The 23,318-nt window shown below is 45.2% G+C and overlaps 1 protein-coding gene across 1 annotated transcript in view; it reads right to left on the bottom strand.

Annotated features, from left to right (window-relative positions):
- LOC138566774 (cytochrome P450 2A13-like) overlaps positions 1 to 23,318 on the bottom strand; it is a 300,408-nt gene that overhangs the window by 26,443 nt on the left and 250,647 nt on the right. Inside the window, exon 8 of the mRNA XM_069644422.1 lies at positions 19,263 to 19,404. Coding sequence (XP_069500523.1) covers positions 19,263 to 19,404 — 142 coding nt within the window. The remainder of the gene's footprint in view (positions 1 to 19,262; positions 19,405 to 23,318) is intronic.

Raw genomic sequence — 23,318 nt, 5'->3', positions numbered from 1 at the left:
TTGTGGCCCATGGGGTCACAGAAATAATGTTAAAAAAGACAATCTTCAAATTCGTTGTCTTGTGCTCCATCAGACTCTTTCATGATCAGTCACCCCTGCACTGCCTCTGGGCCTACCATGCACTTAAGAGCTGTAACTGTAACCCTACAGTCCCTTGTTCTATTTGCACTACCCAGAGCCCCAATACCCTGGCTGCACTTACTCAGAGAATTGCTGCCCTGTTTTTCCCTCCCCTCTCCCTTGTACTTCCCCCCTCCCTTTCCCCTTGCACTTCTCGTTCTCACACCTGCATGATCTGAATGACACAAGGCCTATTAAGATTGTTTGTCTTGTCCTCCCTCTATCATCCCTCCTGTGTGTTGTCGCGCCTAGAAACACTTGTGTACAGGCACGTTATAAATGACTTATATAATTTTATCACAGATGCCCAGAAAAATATACAAGCCCCAGTAAGAAACGACTAGTCTGGCAGCACCAACATGCCAGTCTGCCAGGTAATTACACTTAGCAGGACTGCTTTATCAGAAATGGCCAGTTATAACAAAATGTCATACCAAACTGAGGAATGACTAGACTGCCTGAACCAAAATGCCTCTCTAGCCACTAATACCACATATCATGCCTACTTAGCCTGGACATGGACAACCATTATGATTTGTCACACAATCCTGCCCCCTCCACACACATCCCCTCTCCCACCAACCCCTACCCCAACCTCCAAAATCGGATCCTTGCCCCAGAATTACCTCCATGTCCCTCTTCCCTCTCCCAGAGCTTACACATGAGGCTCCTTCACTCATAAGTAATGTACTGGGATGAGGAAGAATGGGACTAGGAGTAATGAAAATGACCAATAAGTAATCAAGGCGTTACACAAAGGTAGTGGTGCAACACCATTGAGTTGACTGGGATTCAGCACTCCTACCCTCCGAAATGTTGGGCTATGTTTACTCGACCTGGCTGGACTTCAGAGCAGTTGCCGGACAGAACAGGACAAAGATGTTAAACAGCACCTGGGTTTCGCTGTTAACAAAAGTCCAGCAATTACTAACATTAAGCATTTCACTGTTAGTACCTTCATTCAAATGCCAAATTTTTTAGCCAATTGAAATCGTGAGGTGGGTTTAGTACTTGCATGCCAGGGGAGTGATTGGAAGGGTAGAGAGGGTTGACCACTCAAAACTCGCAGCAGTCCATAAGTGGGAGCTTTAAACCTTAAATGAGTTAACTGCTTGTAACATTGAAGCTGCACTATAATAGTCTCATTAAAATGCATAAAGAAATTGGATGCCCCCACACAAATAAGTTTTCCCCTCCCCCACCGCCTGTGAAGTTAGTGCCTCTCTCAACATTTGAAGGGTTAGCCCCCCGAAATGTAGGTTTTGTTGCACCCCTGAACACAAGCCCACACACCATTCACCATATACACACATGCACACCCAGCCATCCATTCATTTAAGTGTGCACTCTTTCACCATACTGGCACACCCAGGCAGCCACCCGTACATTTAAGTGTGCATCCATTCGCCATACATGCACACACACCCAGGCTCCCAGCCAAACATTTAAGTGTGCACCCTTTCACCATACACTCAGACATGCACCCGTCATGGCGTTAAGGGGAGCCCTATTCAAAAAGAAATTGTTTCTTTTTGAAGTCACGTTGACTTCATAAAGAAATGATTTCCTTTAAGGACTGAACCATAACGGAAATAATTTCTTTATGAATGCTGAGTGACTTCAAAAAGATACTGGGGGCCATTATGACCCTAGCGGTAGCCGTGCCGGTAAATACCAGCACGGCTGCCGCCAGAGTCATGAATTTTCAGGCACCCGGGAATGGGCAATTACCGTGGCATTACAGCCCCGGCGGACCCGGTAATTGCCCATTCCTGGGCAAAGGAAAATATTACTCCCCATTCCCATTTCAGTCCCATTGGACTCAATGGGAATGGGTAGGCCGGATGCACCGGCACCATTCATGAATGGTGCCGGTGAATCCGTCGAGTACTGCATTGAGGTCAGACCTGGCGGGCTGAAAGGCACCCGCTCGCAGAACTCGTAGTTTGCCGATCCGGAAACAATGGTACCGGCAAGCTTACCAGTACCGTTGTTTCCGGACCGGCAAACTCATAATGAGGCCCACTGTTTCTTTTTGAAGTCATAGGGCTTCCCCACCCCATGACATTGAGGCCTCCAGCCTAGGGTCTTCCATTGCATGGGTTAGAGGGATCCCTTGGACTTTAAAAAGAAAGTGTCCTTTTCTGGTAGCTCTGCCTTCATAAAGACATTATTTCCGTTACAGAAATAATTTCTTTATGAATGCCAAGTGAAAGCAAAAAGAAAACAAAAAAAATGTTTTTTGAAAAAGAAAATATTTTTCTTTTTTTTTCTCTCAAAGTGAGGCACCCTCCTAGAACGTGTGCTGGTGGGGCCCCTTGCACCACAGGTGCAGCAGGGCCCCCATTACGCCAGTGGTATCAGTTCACTGTTATGCCTTTTGGGTTAAACAATACACTAACCATCTGGAAAGGGTGCAAAAACCCTTGCTTTTTGGTTTGGGATTAATAACAAAATAATGGCCCTCATTACGACCCTGGCGGAAATCGAAAAACGATGGCGGAAATGCAATACCGCCATCGAATAGCGCTCGGTGCGATTATGACCCGTCACCGTAAAGTACGATGCCATTAGCGACACCGTAGTGAACGCCAACGCTAACTGCACCAAGTACGCGCGCGCGCGCCATGCCAAACCGTAATTAGCACCATGGCGCAACGGTACGCGAATTCCGACCCTAGCGGACATGTACTTAACGCCATCAAGCACGGCGGAAAGTACCATTCCGCCATGGTGAGAAGTACGGCATCGCGAATCAACCGTAAACGGCCCCACTGAGTGCCTGTACACCGCTCCCTGGCCACATAGTACAACTCCCCGTAGGTGCAACGAAGTCACAATGCAACCAGTGAAATGTACAAGTCACCCATGCATGCCAACGAACAAAAGTATCACAAGAGGGGCCAATGGGAGCTGCAGGGCACAGATGGCACGAATACAGAAGCTATACCAATGGACATGACCTCAGTCTCCCACCAAGAAACGCACGCAAACACAGGCACCTGTGACCAGCAATATTCCGATAATCACATCATTCCACCAATCCACCTGGCTGACCGGCATCTGTTACACAAAACCTAATCCCCCGCCCCTGAGCATGACATCATTCAAACAGTCATATTGGCAGCCCTCACCCCTGACCTCACTGGGCTTCGTAGGCAAACGCGCCCAGCACAGTACCACGCAACTATACTCCGAAGCTGGAACCCAATGCAGATCTCCTCACAATACATCGCTCCCCAAATAGGAATATGCCACATCACTTGCAAAGAAGAACGCTACACGGCCCATATCAGAATAGAAATTTAATGCACAACAAATTCACCAAGCCCATACAGCCATTAGGCCATGAACTCCAAAACACATTTCACCATTGTGGGCTGCATCCGCAATAAATGACCAGCTACTTCTTGTGTGACGCCCTGTTCCTTCATGGTACACAGGGGCTACATTCTCGTACGAAAAGGCAACATGGAAGCGCCTAGAACCGCAGGGCCGTCCCAATAGGGAGGCACTAGTCCAGCTGAAAGGCCGAAATGTTGCTCCGAGCCACTAGTACTGCGTAAGGGCATGTGGCCCATTGGCGATCGTCCCATAAGATCGTAATGCTGCTCCACTGATTAACACGAAGCAGCAGGTGTCGGGAGTAAAACCCATCTGCAGGAGTGGCATACAGATGGCAGTGGCAAAAGGGGAGGAGATACCTGTCAACCAAAAGAAAAGAAAAAGAATAGAATGGCCATCAGAACTACATTCGAACAACTCACTTCAATGATCACACTAGATCCACAGCCATATGCATGCTAGCCCACTCCAAAGGATCATCACCACCCCAAAACCACTTGCGACTCATAACTATCCATATCGAGGTGAAAACACCATCACAAACGAGTGTACCTGTGCATGCGTCTGTGAAAACAGAATCCATCAGATGGGATTGGTAACGTGCATGGACACAAGTGTCTGAAGGCGCGTCGAGACAGGGAGGGCTCAACAAGGCCAGATAGACGATGGTCCCACTATGGCAGCCCTGCATCACATAGCGCAGGGGAGGCGGACAGATTCCAAGAAGCCCTGTACATGGCAAACACCGTATCAAATCATCTGTCCATGCATCCATTCATCATTCCCTCATCCCGTAATGATAACGCCTGTTTCCATACTCACATAACATGTGAGAATTCCATTGAGTCTGTGCGTTATGCAGCCTGCAAAATCCACTGTGCCCCAGCCCGTAATTCCAGTGTTGTGAAGTAACATGTATTTGGGAACGTCCGGCCTCATCATCCACTTCGCTATTGCGCATCCCAAACTATTCATATCAATCATTGCATCCTCGCCATGGCCCCTGTCCCAAGGACACTGAACAATAGAACGTTATATTTGCAGTCAGACCTGTGGGCATCTCCTCGCCGCTAGCTGAAGACCGAAAGCGCCGCCCTTCGAATTCCTCATTTGCAACATCACGTCGAAAAGGCATCTGTGGCCGCTTGAAATCACAAATTAATCCATCTAGTGCGGCTGTGTGTGAAAATGGCAACTGCCTTCACTCACAAATGGGAGGCCCCGCCCGTCGGTGAACCTCGGTACAGTGATGCATGAGGGTCCACCGTTACTCGAGTACTACGTTCCACTGACCCTTCACAAGTCTGTTCGCGACTGCATAGAATGCATGTGAAACAATGGGACCATAGCCGAATGAACATATCAACCAATGTTACACGGCCATCGGGTACTAATACATGATTGTAATAGCAAGATGCCATTCCTCGAATTGCAGCGTTGTGTGCGGGACGTGCTCGCCCAAAGGGGAGAGCAGCTTGCACAGGTGGAATGAATCACCACAGGTGGAGGCCATACAGCCTGAAAACACATAAATTGCACACCCAGTCTCCTCCAACAACCACACCCACTCCGAAATGCTACCGGCAGGACTCGCGATGTTGGCCCTGGGGGACCTGATAGCACTGCAAGTACTCCAACTCCAAGAAGAAGACGAACACCAACTACAACCGGCCGCACGGAGGAGACGCAGGAGGAGGAGGATGGCAAGGCAGGGCCAGCAAGGGCTGCCAGCACAGCCACTACCACCATGCAGGCAGCCCGCAATCCCACGCCTCCGAGCACATCCGTTCAACCTCACTGATGAGCAGATCCACACCCTCTACCGTTTGGACCGGGACACCATAGCCGCCATTGTGGACATGACACAGGCTGACCTTGTCAGCATGATAGATAGCCCAACCGCCATCCCACCCCTACTGAAGGTGGTGTCTGTACTCCACTTCCTGGCCACAGGCACCTACCAGCACACAGTCGGACAGTTGCATGGCATTTCTCAGCCACTGTTCTCACGGACACTATTGCAAGTGCTCGATGCCCTCCTGCAGCACGCAGACGACTACATCTCTCTACCACGCTCGGAGCAGGAAATAACCAACACAAAAGTGGGATTCCATGCACTTGGCGGCATACCGGGTTGCATTGGTGCCATCGACTGCACCCATGTGGAATTGGTCGTCCCACATGCCATGGAGGCCTAGTACCGCAACCGAAAACAATTTCATTCACTGAATGTACAAATGGTGTGTGACTCCAACAGGATCATTACACATTGTTGTGCCCGATTCCCTGGATCAACCCATGATTCTATGATCTTGAGGAACTCTACAATACCACGCTACATGGAGCGACACGCAGGGAACAGATCCTGGCTACTCGGTGAGTCTCATTTCATGCATGATGATGTGGGGTATGTGATGCGGCAATGACCTGGCAGGAAGGGGGGGGGTGCGTACGTAGCAATGGCATTCCACATAATTCGTTTATCGTCCACATACAGGTGATGCCGGATATCCACTGAAGAGATGGCTCCTCACACCAGTCCGGAACCCACGGGACCAGCATGAGGAGGACTACAACCATGCCCACTCACGTACCCGTGTAGTCATTGAACAGGCATTCGGCCTACTGAAGACCCGTTTCCGGTGCCTCAGCAGGTCTGGCGGGGCACTCCTGTACCGCCATGAGAAGGTTGCAAAGATGGTGATGGCATGTGTCATGCTCCACAACATGTGCGTACGTAGAAATGTGCCCATGCCCCCTGACGCAGAACTGCAAGCACCTGAAGATGGTCATGATGAGGGTGGGGATGTGGCAGCACCTCAAGGAGTCTGCGAGGCACAGGAGGGCCGTGAAATTCGTCAGCATCTCATAGATGCATGCTTCTAGCACTCACGCCTGGTGGCTGATACATGGACACGGGACTCGTGGCACTGTGTGTGTCTGGTACATGCACAATATGGACTGTACGCCTATGATGGCCTAGTACACAAAGATCATTGTCCACACATCTCATTGTTTGATCGTGCATTGTTTATGGCATATGTGATATCATGTTGAACACCCTATCGACCCGCCACCCAAGTGAGCCCAACACACCCCCTCCACCCTCCTACCTCCCCCCCGAACACCAGTGTCCAAAGATGCTCATTGTCAGTGGGCAGACGCTATTGCAAGCCCCCTCTCCGGGTATCAGGGGCACCCCTGCCTGTGGAGCGCAGGTTCCTCCCAGATCTACGTTGGGGGCTGCCCTGGACGGAACTTGCAACGGATGATGTCTCTGCCTGCTCACGTCCATGCATGTCCCTAAGGGTTTGTGAGAGCTCAGTGAGCACACGGCGCACTGCGGCAAGTTCGGCACATACGTCTTTGGACGTCGCATGCAGTTCCCCCCTCAGGCTCTCGGTGCTTCTCTCCATTTGGACTCTCAGGCTCTCGGTGCTACTCTCCATTTGGACTCTCAGGCTCTCGGTGCTACTCTCCATTTGGACTCTCAGGCTCTCGGTGCTACTCTCCATTTGTGCCCTAAGTGTCTCAGTTGATGTTTCTATGTCTGCCTTAGTGCCCCCACATCCATCGGCATGGTCCTTGAGGAGCGTGGCCAGTTGCTGCTGTTGCACGATTAACTGGTCGAGGGACTGTTGCCTCTGCTGGGCCATGGCCATTTGCGGTGGTGTCACAGAGGGGCTGTTCGCCTCATGTTGCCCTGCCACAGGGCTTGTGGGGGATGGCCAGTCGTCGTCTTGTGGGTGCCCCTGCGTTGTATCCTCATGGTGTACGGGATGGAACAGACAGGGGGATTGGGACAGGTCATGGATGGATCTGACTTCGACATCCCCGTCTTCTGTGTCGGAGCATGCTGCCATTAATGGGGTGTCACCTATGGTGCTGCTGCCACCAGAGGCAGTACCTTCTGTGGCATCCATTGGGGGGACCTGTGGTGGTGCTGTTGTGGGCATGCTGGCTGCTGGGGTGCCTGTTGATGTTCCCTCCTGTGTGCTGCCACTTGATATGTGCTGCTGCCGTGTCTTGATGCGTGCAGCTGAGGTGGAGGGTCTTTGGCCGTCGGTCTTGGCCCTCTTTGCAGGTGTGCTGGTAGGGGTGTCCTGGAGCTCGTCGTTTGGATCGGACCCTGTGGTGGAGTAAAGGAGGGCGAGCGTTATTAATGGGTCTGTGGGAATTGGAATGGCAATGTATCACATGCATTGGGGTGGTACCTGAGGGTGATTTGGGTCGGGGCCTTGGAGGTGCTTTCATTTGTGTGTGGAGTGAGGGTGCAGTTGTTTGGCAGCCTGCAGTTAGGGTGTGCCTGCTGCACGTGTAGTGGGTGTTTTTGGGGTTTTTACTTATTTATGTATTTATTGTGAGTTTTAAAGTGCGCTATCAGGCCAATGTGTGTGGACGTTCTCCTGGCCATGTGTTGCTGTTGCGCTATGTGGACACATGTGAGTCACATGATTGGACATTGTGGATTTGGCATGGTTTTATTTGGGCCACCTACCTGATTCTCCGGATGTCTGCACTCCTTTCTCCATCCCTCCGACTCCCTCTATGCTCTCCATTCCAATGGTGGAGGCACAGATTTCTTCCCAGGGGGTCAACTTGATGGGTGATTCCGATCCTCCCCCGGTGGCTGTGGCAATGTTGCGGTTGGCAGAAAGTATGCTACGGACGCGTATCCGCAGGTCGTCCCACCGCTTCCTGCATTGCTGTGGGTTGCGGGGTGCGGTCCCCACCGCACTTACCCGCTGTGCCACCAGGGCCCATATGGCCTTCTTGTTCGCAAGTGCCGTCCTGGTCATTTGCGTGGAGAAGACGGCGGCGGCATTCTCCTGGAGGGTCTCGGTAAGCACGGTGAGTTCCTCACGGGAGAAGTGGACCTGCCGCTTGCGGTCGCACGCTTTCTTCGCTACTTTTCCCATTTTTCTTGGTTTCACTAGGGTGGATGACGGGTTGGGATGTGTCTCAGGGTGGTGTTTTTAGTGGTTGTGTGTATTTTGTGGTTTTATAGGTGTACGGCGTGTTGTTTCCCGTTCCGGGCCCATGTTTTTACTTCCGTTTCCGTATATTTACGGTCACCGTACTTTCCGGTTGGCGCTCACTGCGGTGTCCACTATGATGGGTGGCGGTATTGCACCTAGGGCGCCGTACGGCGGCGGTGTGGGCCGTTTTGGGGTCATTTCCGCCATCGCGGACTTTGCACTTCCGCCATGGCGTGGTGCTCGTGCCCGATGGGTCGGAATGGGCCGCACTTTGCTCCATCGTGCAATGGCGGAAACGCTATTTACGCTGTGGCGGTCCGGTCAGTCACTTTCCGCCAGGGTCGTAATGAGGACCAATGTGAGTAATTATTTCTCAGAAAGGGTGATCTGCTGACCAGACCCTAAACATATTGCCAAATATTTACCACCTGTGCCCTGCTGAATCAGTATCCTGATCTGCAGAGACTCCTCTCCAGTGGTACAAAGCAGGCTCATGGGTTTCAGGTGCCCTTTGCAGGTGCCCTTTGCAGGTTCCACTGACAGCCAAGTTATGTCAGCACAGGAATTGCATTTATGATATGCACGTCTGAACCACAAAAGCACAGAATTAGGGGAGTTACTAACCTGGTTGATGCTGTAAAACATTAAATATAAGCCATGCCTCTAATGTATAGTGGCTCCCGTTTTTTTCATATTAATTAAAACCACATCTAATTAGTTTCAAGCTGGTGTCAACTGTGTGAGCCCAACCCACTCATGAACAGGCTATGCGTTATCACCATAAACTGGCTGCCTTATAATAGCCAGAAGGACAGGAGTCAGTGGGAGCTGTCTCTCCTCTGATCCTTTTTTGGGGGTGGGTAACAGCAATCTCCTGTAGACCATTGCCTTTAAAAGAGGGGACTCCACTCCTTCTTTGTCACATTTGTACCTCTCCAAAGTCCTCCAAGGCAGAGGCAAGCTCAGCCTGTTCAGCCTCCAAATGAGTCTTTTTTTTGTTGCAATTGTTATTTCATAACTTTTTTCCTTTACATGTGGGTTTGTGTAAGCATTTGTTAGTATGAATGAGAATGTGGTTGTATGAATGATGGATGGTTGCAGTATCTCTCACTAGACACATTGTAGATCATGTGAGGGAAGGGGGAAGGAAAATTAAAATAGGTACGGTACTGTTATGTCCCCCATTTGTGAGTATATATGGTATCCATGTGACGTTTTTCATGTTATAATAATTTATTGATTAATACTGTGTTTTTCAAAACAGTGCAGTGTTTTTGCTTCACGGAAATGAATATGCATTAACTTAATCTTATGAAACAGTTCAGGGGCTTATTCCCTTTTTGTGTTTTTGTCTTGGCCGCTTGGGACCCTGTCTCTAAATAACAGTGGGTTGACCTCCATTTTGGATGTTGCATTCGAACCACAGGACCAGCTGTACTACCCTACACACTCAACAAACCCTTCCAACCTGCTTGATGCTGCATCATAACTCGCAGGGCCAGTCACCTGTTGGCTCAAATCACCTGCTCATCACCGGGCCACTACTCGAACTTCTGGTGTTTTCCCAACCCTATTAGTTAGTGACTCAAACTGGCTCAACCTACTATTGCTGCTTTGTCAAACCACACACCAGAACATCAGGATCACAGCTTTGAACCAGCACTGGAAATCCACTCGAAACATTGAAGAATCAGTCACTAACTCTGACCAGTGGATACCAGATATCTCGAACCAGCAAGCACTTGCACCAACATGACTTGTAATGCCCGAACCTGGTTGGATTATAAAGCACCACAGCTTCAAGCCTAGTACTAAAAGGAGACTGAACCCAAGGATTTTAGAACATCTTAGAGCTATTCATTCCAAAAATAAGAACTATCCAGTAGCCACCAATTTCAGAGAATTCCACAACCAAGACATGAAAGTTTTGAAATGGATTGATTTGACTTGCGTAAACCACATCCACAAAAAGGAAATAGAGAGTTGATCCTCTGCAGATTAGAAACAAGGATGATAATTTGTTGATCATACGTTTCACACTAGTGAGGGTTGCCATGTGTTCTTGTAATATGTTTTAATATGTGGATTTTTTCAATGCCCTTAACATTGGTTACTTTTTCACTCTGTATGTCTTTCTTCTGTATGAATCAGTATTTATGCATTTTAACAAGTGTATTTCCATTCTTGTTTTCAGTGAAAAAATATTTGTTGAAAAAATATTTTGGTTTAAAAGTTTCTCTTTTTCCAATTTCTTTCATTATGATTAGTTTGTATCTTGATTGTATTTAACTTGTATTTAATTGCACTTAGCACTTTATTGATATTGGTGTTTTCTCTAATGCAATTAAGTTTTCTATATTTCCTTAAATCTAGGTGAGTGTTGGATTTAGTCTCTCTAATCAAAGACCTATCCTGTCTTGATTTGTAATGGTAGTCTAATCTACATATACAGTAGAATCATAAATATAATGCCACTATGACATGATTTCTCTTTTTACAATTAACGTAGCGTATGTCATCTTCAGCAACATTCACTCGCTAGAGTTTCATGGTAGCAGCATGGTATTATTACCCTGCAGATTATGTACAACAAATGAACTAACATTGTCACTTTGGATGGGTTCATTGTTTTAGTGATGTTTCACTTAAATAATTAAGCACTGTGCCTTTAGCTGAGTTTGTTGTTTTTAGCCAATTTTGCCCTTCGATAATCAAGTACTGTCACTTTGGCTGTGTAAGGATTTTAACAGGCTTTTCACAATGGCAATTTGTAAAAATGACACATTTTGGCTATAGTGCATGGGAAACGTAGTTCAAGTTATATGGGATTTAAATAAAATTGTTCTATCTCGCTGATCATTACCATGACTTAGCTGTGGAGAACAGTGAAACGTTGATTGTTTTTTTTATCCGTGATCCTTTGTTAAGGGACTTCAATTCAGCACTCCAACTAAGTCAATGCCTGGTCTGGGAGGCCCAAGGGAAGCCCTTATTTATATATTTTTATGACAAGTTATAATCTGGATGATAAACCCTTGTACAACGCCCCTCTCTTTGAATCCCCCTGACCTCACTGAGCCAAGAAGTAGGTTTGTTTTGCAATTTAACAGATTTATTTGAAAATTATATATATATATATATCACACTTTTATAATAAATTAATATTTGATATCACACTTAAGCATATAACAGTGATCAACAATAGATGATGTTACACTAGCACACTGATTTAATTACTTAGGAGTTAGTATAGAAAGGATAAGGTAGCTGAGAATACGTTTATGATTTCAGGGAATGCAATGATGAATAAAATGCAGTACAGAAATAAACTGATATGGTTTCACAAGAGATAATATGTTCACTTTTCCCCTTGTGGCAATTCACTCCCCCCAATGCATATAAGGAGATGGAAGTAAAGCACACAGTTTTCAGGGATACAATCAAAATGCAATCCAATGTTCAATTCCCCCCAGCAAGCTTAGAGCACAGGGATGATTTTAAAATACAGGCAAAATACTTTAAATGTGATTTGCAAAGAATGGAAAAATATGCAAAAATGATTTTAATTCCCGATAGTCGATTCAGGGTAGGTGACAGCTACTTTGAATTAGTTCAGGTCAACCTAACAATGATTAATAAGAGATTATTAGGTTGAAAACGAATTTCAGCAATGCAAGCAAAAGCAGCTATTTTGACAGAAAACGAAATTGAGCGAAATGACAATTCGCAGCAATTTTTCCGAATGCGTCGAGAGCGATTACGGAAAAACTATAAGGAGTAGAAAGTCGGTTTAGGGCTTGTTGAAATAGGCCGTCAAGGTCTGGTCAGGTTTGGACTGGACTCCTGGCGGGTGGTTCTGAAGTCACAGCTCTCTGGGTCAGCTCTGCTCTGCTTGTCTGGTCTGGCACTCGGCACTGCACGGCAGTCTGGATCTCTGGTTCTGCTGGTCTGGATCAAGTGGATTCTGGATACAGCATTGCTTTCTGGGTACTGGCACAGGGTTCTAGCCAGAATCAAACAGCTCAGCCCAGCTGTTTGAATAATTTGCAAAATATTTTGAGGCCTGCTGAAAAAAGGATTCAGCTGGTGGTTCAGGCCTCTCTGCTACAAGTTCTGAAGTCTGGATTCTAAGTTCTGGAGATGGTCCTTCTGGATATTGTCTGGTCCGGCAAAGCGCTTCGCAAGAAGGGGAAAGTGAAGTCTCTACCTGGGTTTCAGTGTTCCTTTTATGTCTTTTGAAAATGGGTGTGTGCGTGAGCATAACTAAGCCTGCCCCTCACAACTTATCATTGGCCAAGCTCTCCTCTCTCCCTTGATTGGGGGAAGGAATGGAGTGTCATCAGGCATCAATTTTATGGCATACAGAAAGAACACTCCCCTTGTCAATTTGCACACAAATCTATTTTTGATCCAAATACATATTTCTCTATGTACCATTTTTCTAATATTACATGTCCAGTTAACATATTTTCTGTAGCACCAAACCATCCAATCCCTGTCTTTGTAAAATGTCGTGTCCACTTATGACAGAATTCTGCCCTTTTCATCAAGAACACAACCTCTAAACCTTTCCAGAATTTACACAAACATGCACAAGGAATATGGGCATCAGATGATAAAGTGTCAGATTTTTAACATACAGACATTCAGAGTAATACCTTATTTTCCGCTACTACCCCCCAGAACATACCAGAGTCCTAACACCTCTTAAAATGTGCACAGAAAAATCACAAGAATAATGATATTAAATATATAATTTTGAAAAGTCCGTACTATGAATTATCCATCTTTTTAAAATTATGCTCTGGCCCAGAGGGGTGTGGTTTCCCAAAGCACATGGTGGAATTTCTGGTTTGTCCACTTCCTCCAACTCAGGTTGCTCACAGAGGCACTGCTCCTCCCAGTTTCTTCCAAGAGGAAGCCATTTACGACCCCCCCTAATTTAACATTTGCCTGAGCCAAGGATACCTCATTGTTCTGTTTTCCAGCTCCCAGGTGCTCCTCCCCTGATTCAATCAGAGAGGTGTAATCTCCTTTTGGTGGGAACAGCAGAAGGCAGCCAGGCCTGTGAATGCAGTTGCTGGGCAAGTTTCAACTCCTGTCGGGGGTAGTTGCCGGGCAGAATTCAATCTCTTCAAGCCAGGCTTCAGCTAAATGTCTCTTTTGTTCCAGTTTTCTTCATTCAAATCAAACTTACAATTTTTACACATGCAGCTAGAGCGCTGATTCTAAGTTCAAAACTATGACCTTTAAATAGTGGCAACCTATGTGACACTCAAAAGTAGGTCACTCATTTATTTTAAACATTTCGATTTTAGTGGTTTTAAATCCAATTTCACTTAAGCTGTTGACATCCACAGCTCAGCCAGTTTTGTTATAAACATTGTTTTAGGCTCTTCATCTTTCCAGATTTTGTATGCCCAGAAGACTACATTCTGCCAAATGTCTGCTAGTGTTCAGTGAGATTTTTGAATATCTTGCAATGTTTAAAATAGGCATTTTTAGCTTGCATTTCAGAGAAACAAATGTGATTTCAAAGCGCTTTTTTGAGCTAACAGGCACTGCTGTTTTTCCTTTGGCGCCACGTTTCACTCATGGCGCTTCTGGCCCATCACGTTCGCACAGGTGGGTGGCAGGTCAGGCGACCATTTTGGTGTGCGCAAAACTGCGCGGTTTTCCTGGATTCTGGCGCAAATGTGGGCTTTTCGGCCATCTTGGATTTTCTAAGCCCACAGCACTAAATGTTGTAGCCTAATAATTCAAACGTGGGTCAAGACACCTGACACCTTGTAGTCCTGTAATCATTTTCAATAAAGATGCTTATTTTTCTGTAACCGCATGACCCTGGAGAGATCTTTTTTTAGCAATCAGTGCCTGCCCTCGCCCACTTGTCGAGTGTTGGCAACACACTTGTTCTTTTTAGTGCTCTCGATATATATGTACAAAACCACTATGTACAAGGTACTAGGCACTATATTGATACATTTGTTTACATGCAATCTTGCCATCGAAATGTACTAAACAACTATGTACATGGATAACCATTAACAGGCTTTGAGCACTTTTTATAGCATGGAATGTCAACAACTTAATACATTTGATGATACACCAGGCACTTTATTGAGAAATTGTTTACTTGCGAGTTTCCACTCGGTTAGGGAGAATTCTCCAGAATGGCTAATTTCCCGTACCTACTGAGTCCCTCAACATCTTTGCTGGATTTCTAGGAGTTATTTTTTTCACTTGGTAAGAGTGTGGGCCTCATTACACGGAAGGCGGTAAGGGTTAACGGTGACCGGTAAGGGTACCGGTGACCGCTAACCCTTACCGCCTTACTACGAGGTCCCTTTGCGGGACCCGACCTTAACAGCTGGTGTAGACCAGCCGTTAAAGTTGGGACCCGCAAAGGGACCTTGGTGCTAATTACGGTACCGCAATTTGTGGTACCGTAATTAGCTCCTTCCCCATTCCCATTATACCCTATGGGCAAAAATGGGAAAGGGGAAGGGCCAGGGAGAAAGGGGGAATTGCCTCCCCGCCAACCTTGGAATTGGGTGGTAATTCCCCTTTCCTCCATGGTCATACAGGTATGGTACTGGCGGCAACCATGGTACTAATAGCACCATGGTTTACCGCCTACCGTGTAATGAGGCCCTGTGAGCCTTTTGCCCCACTCTCACATATGTTTTGCTGTGTGTGTTTAACATTTTCTTGTGTTCATAGACTGTGGAGCCTCACCTACTCCACAGGCATCATTTTTACTGTGTGTTACACAGCACCTCTAGTGCAGTGACAATGGGTTGTCTTTTAGACTTCATAACTCAGACTCCATTTTCTGGCACTGACTACTGTCTCCCAGAACATGTAAAGTTGCCATTGACTTTATTAGTCTCTTTAAATACACAGACCCAGTACACACTATCTTAAATAGAGTACTGGAAAGAGTTAACACTTATCCCTTTTTGTCTGTTTCTCTTGGAGCATTGTTTCACTCCCTTTCATTAAGACTTGGCTGGTGGCAGTGGTAACTACCCTATTTTTCCTACCGCGGTTATCTTAAATAACCCTGGTATTGTTTTAGGCTATCTTGGTAGCCTCAAACTTAAACCCGCTAGACTATATACGTTGTTATACGGTCCCAGCTGGGTTTAGTTGCCATTTCTTTTTGTAAAACTCTTTCTCGTGTTTTTCTCTGCGCGCCAAACCAGGTTTGGTTTCTTTGTTCACCGTCTTTTCGCAGGCTTCTACACAGAAGCCCTCCTTAGGCGCCTGTATGTCTGGGGGGACAGGATGTGAGGGAGGGGTTTAGGACTCCCTGCACAGGGTCTCCTTGGAGACCCATGTTGCACTCTAATCTGATTGGCTTTGGTGACTGTCCGGCGGGACAGCCATCCTGCTGTGTGATTGACAGCCAGGCTGTGTGAATGGGGGAAAACTGCATAAAAAGCAGTTCTCTGGGAATCGAAAGACAGAGTCGCCACTGGAACGAAAGAACCGAAGAGGAGCTGACAGAAGAGGACCCATACTATGACTGAACCGCCCGGTGAAGGCATGCTGGAGGTCTGAATCTTTGTGCTCCAATGACAGGGAAGATCTTCAAGGAATATTCTCCCCTGGCGCTGGTGGGACCAACCAGTTCATCCAAACTCCAAGCCAGGTCTCCCTTTTCTGGTCGAATTTGCTGTACAGAGCACCAGATAGCCAGGAAGGTAGGACCCTGCTTGGGATTTAAGGAGCGCACCTTTTATTTGTTGCTTTGCTCTGCTGCTGGTTTCTACCCTGGGCAGTGTAGGACCCTCCAGTCTTCCTACTTTGTGTCAGTCCGACAGTCGCTTCAGGAACGGTGAGCCTGCAGGACCTGCCAGGAACATCCCACCTCAGCTACAGCTGCTTCTCCATTTTAAGGTACTGTTTGAACCAGGTTGTTCGTTTCGTCCAGCCGCGGTGAAGGTGTGTGAAACATTTCGCCAATCCGAGCGCTTGTCCTTCCCTACTCTTTAAAATAACTTTTCTGCTGACCAACTCTGTCCGAAACTCTTGGCAAAGACTTAACCACAAACTACCCTGAACTGTGTGATCTTGAGCAAAAGACTTTTGTCCTATTGACTTTGGGCCCTAACCCTTTTTGATTTGATTCCCTCACTTTAGGTCCTCTTTCTAGATTGCCCTGCTTACTTACCTGTTGGTGCTGATCAATGTATGTCTAACTTTGTCTTTCCCTCCCTTTTAAATTATTGGAGTGCCATTTTGCTCACACTTCATTTTTTTACCATAACTTGTCCAAAATGCATTGAGAGTGGTGTGGTGTATTAAGAGTGTGATTTTTCAACTGCTTTAATTTAGTGAAATGTTATACAACTGATGTGTAAATAAATGTATATTCTTTTACTCAGAAACCTTGAGTCTGTGTTTGTTTGAATCATAGTAATTGCTGTCCTTTGTGTAACTATCGATACTGCTCACTTACTTTTGAGATAAGTCTGGCTGCTCAGCCATCACTACCACTTTGCTGTGTAGTACAGTCTTGTACCAAAGGTGAATTTGTACTGTTACTTGTCGTCTTAATTGTGTGTGGTGTTCACAAAGGGTACTGCATATAATTCTGCCTAACACACTGAGATGCACCAAAAATGTTTGCACATGGGTATCTGGCAATAGGTATTGAATACTTGTGTTATTGCTCAGACACATTTTTACATGAAGATATATTTATGCGTTGCACATATACAATTTTGACTTTCCAATGTACGGATGAATTGTTTGTGCCCCTGTTTTGTACTGTGGAATGATGCAATTGCATATACGGCGCCAGGGACTAGGCACTTTATTGACCAACACTTTACATGCATCTTGGCACCTTAATGCGCATAGCTATTGCTCATATGAGTTCTATGTTTTTTAAATGATAGGACTTGTTGATAGTTGACCTGTTCCTTTCCATATTTCGATGTGGATTAGTTAGGTCTCAAATGGCTGGAACATAATGTAATTCTTTTAGATTGCCATTCATAATGAACGTTGAGCGATGACAACGGTTTTACAAAATATCATTCACACCGTGTGCATATATAATTGTGGTGAAGGTGTTTCTCATTGTATAAGCCAATTTATGAGTTGCAGTTGATATGACGTCAATTGTTCTGCTCACGCATGGATCCACCCACATGTACCTCTACTATTAGCCTTCCCATACTGGGTTGGTTAATAAGAGCAAAATGTTTACACTTTTTTTTTTTTACTAAAAACCTAGGGCACTTCGCATCTTGTTATTCTTATGTCTGGAAACAATCTATCAGACAGCATTTGTATGGTCCTCCTTGCAAAGGAAATACTGAGCCCTCAATGTATTTGACTCCATGTGAAGGAGTACACTCCATGATGGCGGTGTGTATAACCCAATGGTGAAATATGCTTGAGCAGTAGACATCAAAGAAAGCCATGTCTTACAAACCATAGAGTTTTATATATAAGCTAGCTTTGACTGTTATATGTTTATGTGAACAAATGACTGGTTTGTAGTGAAATGCGTCATGTGGTTGCTCCTTATTCGTTTTTAAACCGTGAGAAAACACAAATGAAAGTCTTTGTTATTTGCTATGTTTGGGATTCCTATTTTAATTTGGACTATGGCCATTCCCTTTATTTTGGACTGTGTTACTGTGTTGTTTGTGTAACTACACAATCACATGCACATCCCTCTTAAGAGCGTAGCTTTCCCTCGGCTCACCTTATCACAAAAGGCACAGCAGATGTATCTCTTAACTGTGCCTTTTCAACTTATATGATTGGTTTGGGTCTAGATTTCTAGTCGTGTGAGGGCTGAGTATGCATTTTAGCAGCTACTCATCCCTGTACTCCTCGAGGGTAGAATCCAATTTGTTGCGGAAACGTTGTTTATGAACAGTACCACAAAAAGATTGCTATATTTACATATTTTAAAAATTCTGAAAAAATCTTTGTTTCTGCATCACTTGATTTCAAAATATTGCTTAGGGGCAGACATTACAATTCAACTTTTTAGATTTTGTTTTTACCTGATTGAAAAATATTGCTTCGGGCAGGCATTACAATTCAAATCAAAGTATGCTCTCCTTATCCGAACGCTATCTGTTAATTAACTCAAGACATGGGTGGTTATTCCGAGATTGCAGGTAAGCCACTGGTAGTACTGGTGGCTTACTGGCAATCTCAGCTTGCCGTTTCCACCACCCCATCTCCCAGTATTACCAGGATATTACGGGTGACGGAGTAATAGCATGTTCCCACTCCATTTGACTCCATGGGATGGCAACCACTGAAGCACCAGCAACATTGTTAACAGTGCTGGTGTTTCAGTGAATTCTCTGCCGGTAGGTGCCTGAACTACCGGCAGATCAGGGCTGCCGGTAGTTCCCTGCCCCTACCGGCAGACTCGGAGGGAGCCGGTCCGGAAATAATGCTGGAGCCGGTCGTGTTAGCATTAGTTCCAGAGTTGTTACCGGACCAGCTCACTTGTTATGAGGCCCATAGTTTGGAGTGTGATTTCAGAGGGACCCTTATAGGATAATGTCTGCACCTATTTTACATACTTTATTCATTGCACAGGCTATTTTTATTTCTCAACATTGTTATTCATAATCGGATTATATAGAGCATTTTGACCCTTTTTAAATGGAGGTGTAAGCAAATAATTTAGAATCATTATGAGCTGTGGTAAAGCAGGTTTGAATTATTTGTATTAATTCAGGGTTACCGCTGTATACATTAAACGATTTGACCTGTCTGCATCAAAATAGAGTTTGCTTTTGTACATATGTGTAGCTGTATAGCGTAACTTACCAATAGAAAAGGGTACAAATGCCTTGTGTTTCTTGAAAGCACCATTCTCATCCAAAAAATGACCTGGGTTGAAGTTTTCCGGTTCATCAAACTGTGTTGGGTCCCGTAGTGCGGTAGTCAGCATGGGGTACACATCTGTTCCCTGAAAAATAATAAACAGGATGGAGCTTTTAACTGTTTATTCTGTAATTCTGAGATTTCATTATTTGCATTAATGAACAATGCAACTAAAACCATGTATACTGCTTACTCGCCATTCAACAATGGTTTTTAAAAGGTAAAAAATTATTCAAGTCTACAGGCCTCTTAAAACATGTGCTTATTTATAAAATACTGAACAAGATGTGTTATGTTTTAATGTTCAATTTATAATGAAGATACTTTAAAAACATTAGTAATTAATGTTCTAATTAATCAATTTATTCAGAAATAGCTTGGCTATGAATTCATTGGACGTTGACTCTTCCCTAGTGAAGTACACGTTGCGAAACATATATTAGCATTTAGTATACAGAAAAAAGTAAAGTGACGTCTCAAGTTGAGATCATTGTATCAACATATACTAAAGATTATTAAAATGTCTTAGATTCTTGAGAATACATTTCATTTTAGTTTTGGCTACTAGGTTTGTACTCTTGCTCCACCTAAAAGCCAAAACGTTATCAAAGACAGAGAAGATATGCGGAAGATGGCATACAAGGTGGGACACACAGCCTGTGGGTGTCAGTTATTAATTTGTAGGAGTGTTTTCTAGGGCTAGGCCATGATACTTACTTCTGAGCCCCGACAAGTATTGTGTCAGACTCAGTTTTTGTATGATGTGTTTGCAATGTTTTTATGTTATCAGTCAGTCAAAGTCACACAACAAACAATAACAGTGTTCATTAGTCAGAGACTCTGGATTCCATTGTTAGTCATGAACCGTGTAACCCAGTTGGGCAGGATAACTAACTTGTGGAAATCAATCCTGCCATGCCCACTCAGTGATCCAGTCAGAGTGCATGACATTGGGGCAGTTCTGCTACTGTAATAAACATGAGCACTGACACAGCAGTGTGGGTTGACAATAGAACAGTCACCAACCAGCAGCACCAGCAAACGGACAAGGCCAGGTAAAAGTCTACTGCCAAACAGGAGTGCCTGTCTTGAGTGTCAGCCTTTACAAGAAGATGCGGCTGCAGTGTACCACAGACACATTCATTATCTCAGTAATTTTTTTTTTCGTGTATGTGCTTATATTTTTTCAATAGAAATAAAGCTCATTTGCTTTTTTCTGAGGACAGATTGTCAACATGTTCTACGTGTCACTTAAAGAATCTTGGCCTCATTATGAGTTTGGTGATATCCATGTGGCACAACTCGCTGAGACCACCAATGGATTTCCCGTTGCCATCACTTGGTCCTGTGGATTTCTCGCCGGATTACAAGTTGTGGCGTTAGTCCCCATTCATGGAGTCCATAGGATTCCATGATGATTTCCGTGAAATTATCACCAGCATTTTGGTGGTAAGGTGTCAGATTTACATCCAGGATTTTGCTGGAGATTTTTCCTCCATCCCAATCCCAAAACCATAGTTTGCTGATGCAGTAATCTGGTGGTAACTCCATCACCACTTCATTACCACCGATTTGAGATTCACCGTGCAACTCAAAATGGGGCCCTCAGTGCCAAATGTTAACGATGATGATGTGTTGAAAAAAGCACTTAAATATGTCTCTTAATTCAAGAAACGATTAGTATGTTAAGTTTCTGGGTACATACAGGTGTATCAGAACCTCCTGTGCAAATTGAATATTAATACATTAAGATATTGGATGTATCTTGCTGTACCCAAAATTCCCAATTTGAACAAGAAAAATATATAATACTCAAATATATACTTTATTGACTACTTAAGAATATACTCAAATTATTCTCATTAGTGCAGAAAAGCCGTAGACCAATATGTGTTTCACACAATGTGCATTAGATATTCACATAGCACGTGCTCCTTCAGGGTCTGTGAATGGAAATATGATAGGTAACAAGACTATCTCCATATTGTGATGTGTATGCAACAATACACTCAAATTATGTGTAGATATATGTGTGTTTTACAAGTACCCACAGCACATACCTTGCTGTACTTGAATAGCTGTATCTCATGTTTTAAAACTCCTCCAAATTTTATAGCATACTTATTTCATACATCTATTCCCTTCCTGCAAGAAAACCAACATTACGTATCAATTACTACTGCCCATTATTTTTAACTGAAACCAAAAGAAAAGATAAGAATGTTCAATTCACCTTGAAATTGGTTGTTTTTCTCTGCCAAAAAAATAAATGCCTTGTGCTCTTCCCTCAAATCTTTTCACTCAAATAAGGATATTGTTCGATGTGTTCACTTACAAGACAATTTATTGTGCATGTCTAAAGCTCACATTCACTTGCTTCAATATTAAGTGTCTCATTTCGCCAGGATTAAATGTTAAGTTTCACCAGGAGAAGGGCGCTGCCACGCCCTCCTAGCATGGGCGCTCCCGGAGCCGGCATCCCTGCACACTTACCATAGCACGTCAACTCTGGGGCCACGCCGCTACTCCGGCATTTTTCTGGCCGAGGGGTTTTAGGGAGAATTCTCAAACTCTGGCTAATTTCCCTTACCTATAGAGTCCCGCAGCAGCTTTGCTGGATTTGAAGGATTTATTTTTTTCTCCTGCTAAGAGTGTGACCCTTTTTTCCCCACTCTTAGACACATTGATAGTGTGTGTTTTAGGCTATCTTGTGTGTTTATGGTCTATGGGGTTTTCTCACCCTCATAGGAATCATCTTTTTAACATGTGTGGTACAAAGCACCCTCCATGCCGTACCACAGGGGTGTCGTAGCGACCCCCAAACTCAGACTCCATACCCTGGGACTGACTACTGTCTCCCAGGGCATGTAAAGTCCCCATTGACTTTACTAGTCAATTCTTATGAACAAAAAAAGTACAACCCATCTTACTATGGAAGTACTGGGAGGGTTTAATAGTTTTCCCTAGTGTTCATTTTCGAGGTGGTACCGTACAATCCAGAAACTCAAAGGTTTCTGGCTAGTGGCAGTGGTTACTACCGTAAATATTCGACCGCAAATATTTCCCTATGGGATTTTCCCATTGTTCGAGGCTACCACTTTTACTGACAGCCTCTAACATACCACTGGTTTATTTTAATACTAACTTTACTCAGGTACGTTTTTATTGCCAGAACTTTGATAATATTTGTTTCTCGTGTCTTTCTCTATAATCCCAACCCAGGTTGGGGATCCTTTGTTCATCCTTTTGGCGGGCTTCTGAACAGAAGCACTCCTCTCGGCGCCAGAGTCTGGGGTAGACAGGATGTGTGGGATGGAGAATAGGCACCTTGGACAGGGTTGCCTACGCAACCCAAGCAGCACTCTGCCCTGATAGGCTGGGGGGTTCTCCCGCCAGGAGAGCCACAGCACTGTGTGATTGACAGCTAGGCTGTATGAATGGGGGTCTTGCTGCATAGAAGTAGGGTCCTGAGGACTGGAGGACAAGATGTCGCCACTGGAACTAAGAAGCCGAAGAGGAGAGAAGCTGAAGACATCTGCAACGACTGAACCACCGGTGAAGCCCTGCTGCAGATCCTCACCACTTTTCTCCAACGACTTGAGAAGATCTTAACCTGCAAGAGTCTTCTTCCCTTGAGCTGGTGGGGCCAACCAGTTCGTCAATTTCCTTCCAGGACCTGCCTTGGTCGAATCGCCAGTGCCCTGCACTTGGAGACCGGATAGCCAGGCAACCGTCCACCACGACCGCGATTTAAAGGAGCCTACCTTTTAATCCATTTCGGCATCATCGCGGCTGGCTTCTTCCCTGGGCAATGCAGTAATGTGAATACTTCCTCCACGACGAGAGCCTCTCTTCCTCTTCTGGACAATACGAACTGCAGGAACTGCCAGGAACCACCGCCACCGCAGGAGCCGCTTCCACTTTTTCAGGTACATTGTTCCGCCAGGCCTCCTGTTTCGAGGGGTACTGCTAAAGGCGTTTGAAATCCTTTACCTATCT

The sequence above is a fragment of the Ambystoma mexicanum genome, chromosome 2p (genome assembly GCF_040938575.1).
Source record: "Ambystoma mexicanum isolate Mex_15411 chromosome 2p, UKY_AmexF1_1, whole genome shotgun sequence".
Taxonomy (NCBI): domain Eukaryota; kingdom Metazoa; phylum Chordata; class Amphibia; order Caudata; family Ambystomatidae; genus Ambystoma; species Ambystoma mexicanum.
The sequence above is the reverse complement of the archived record's forward strand: the minus strand, read 5'-3'. Positions and strand labels throughout refer to the sequence as shown.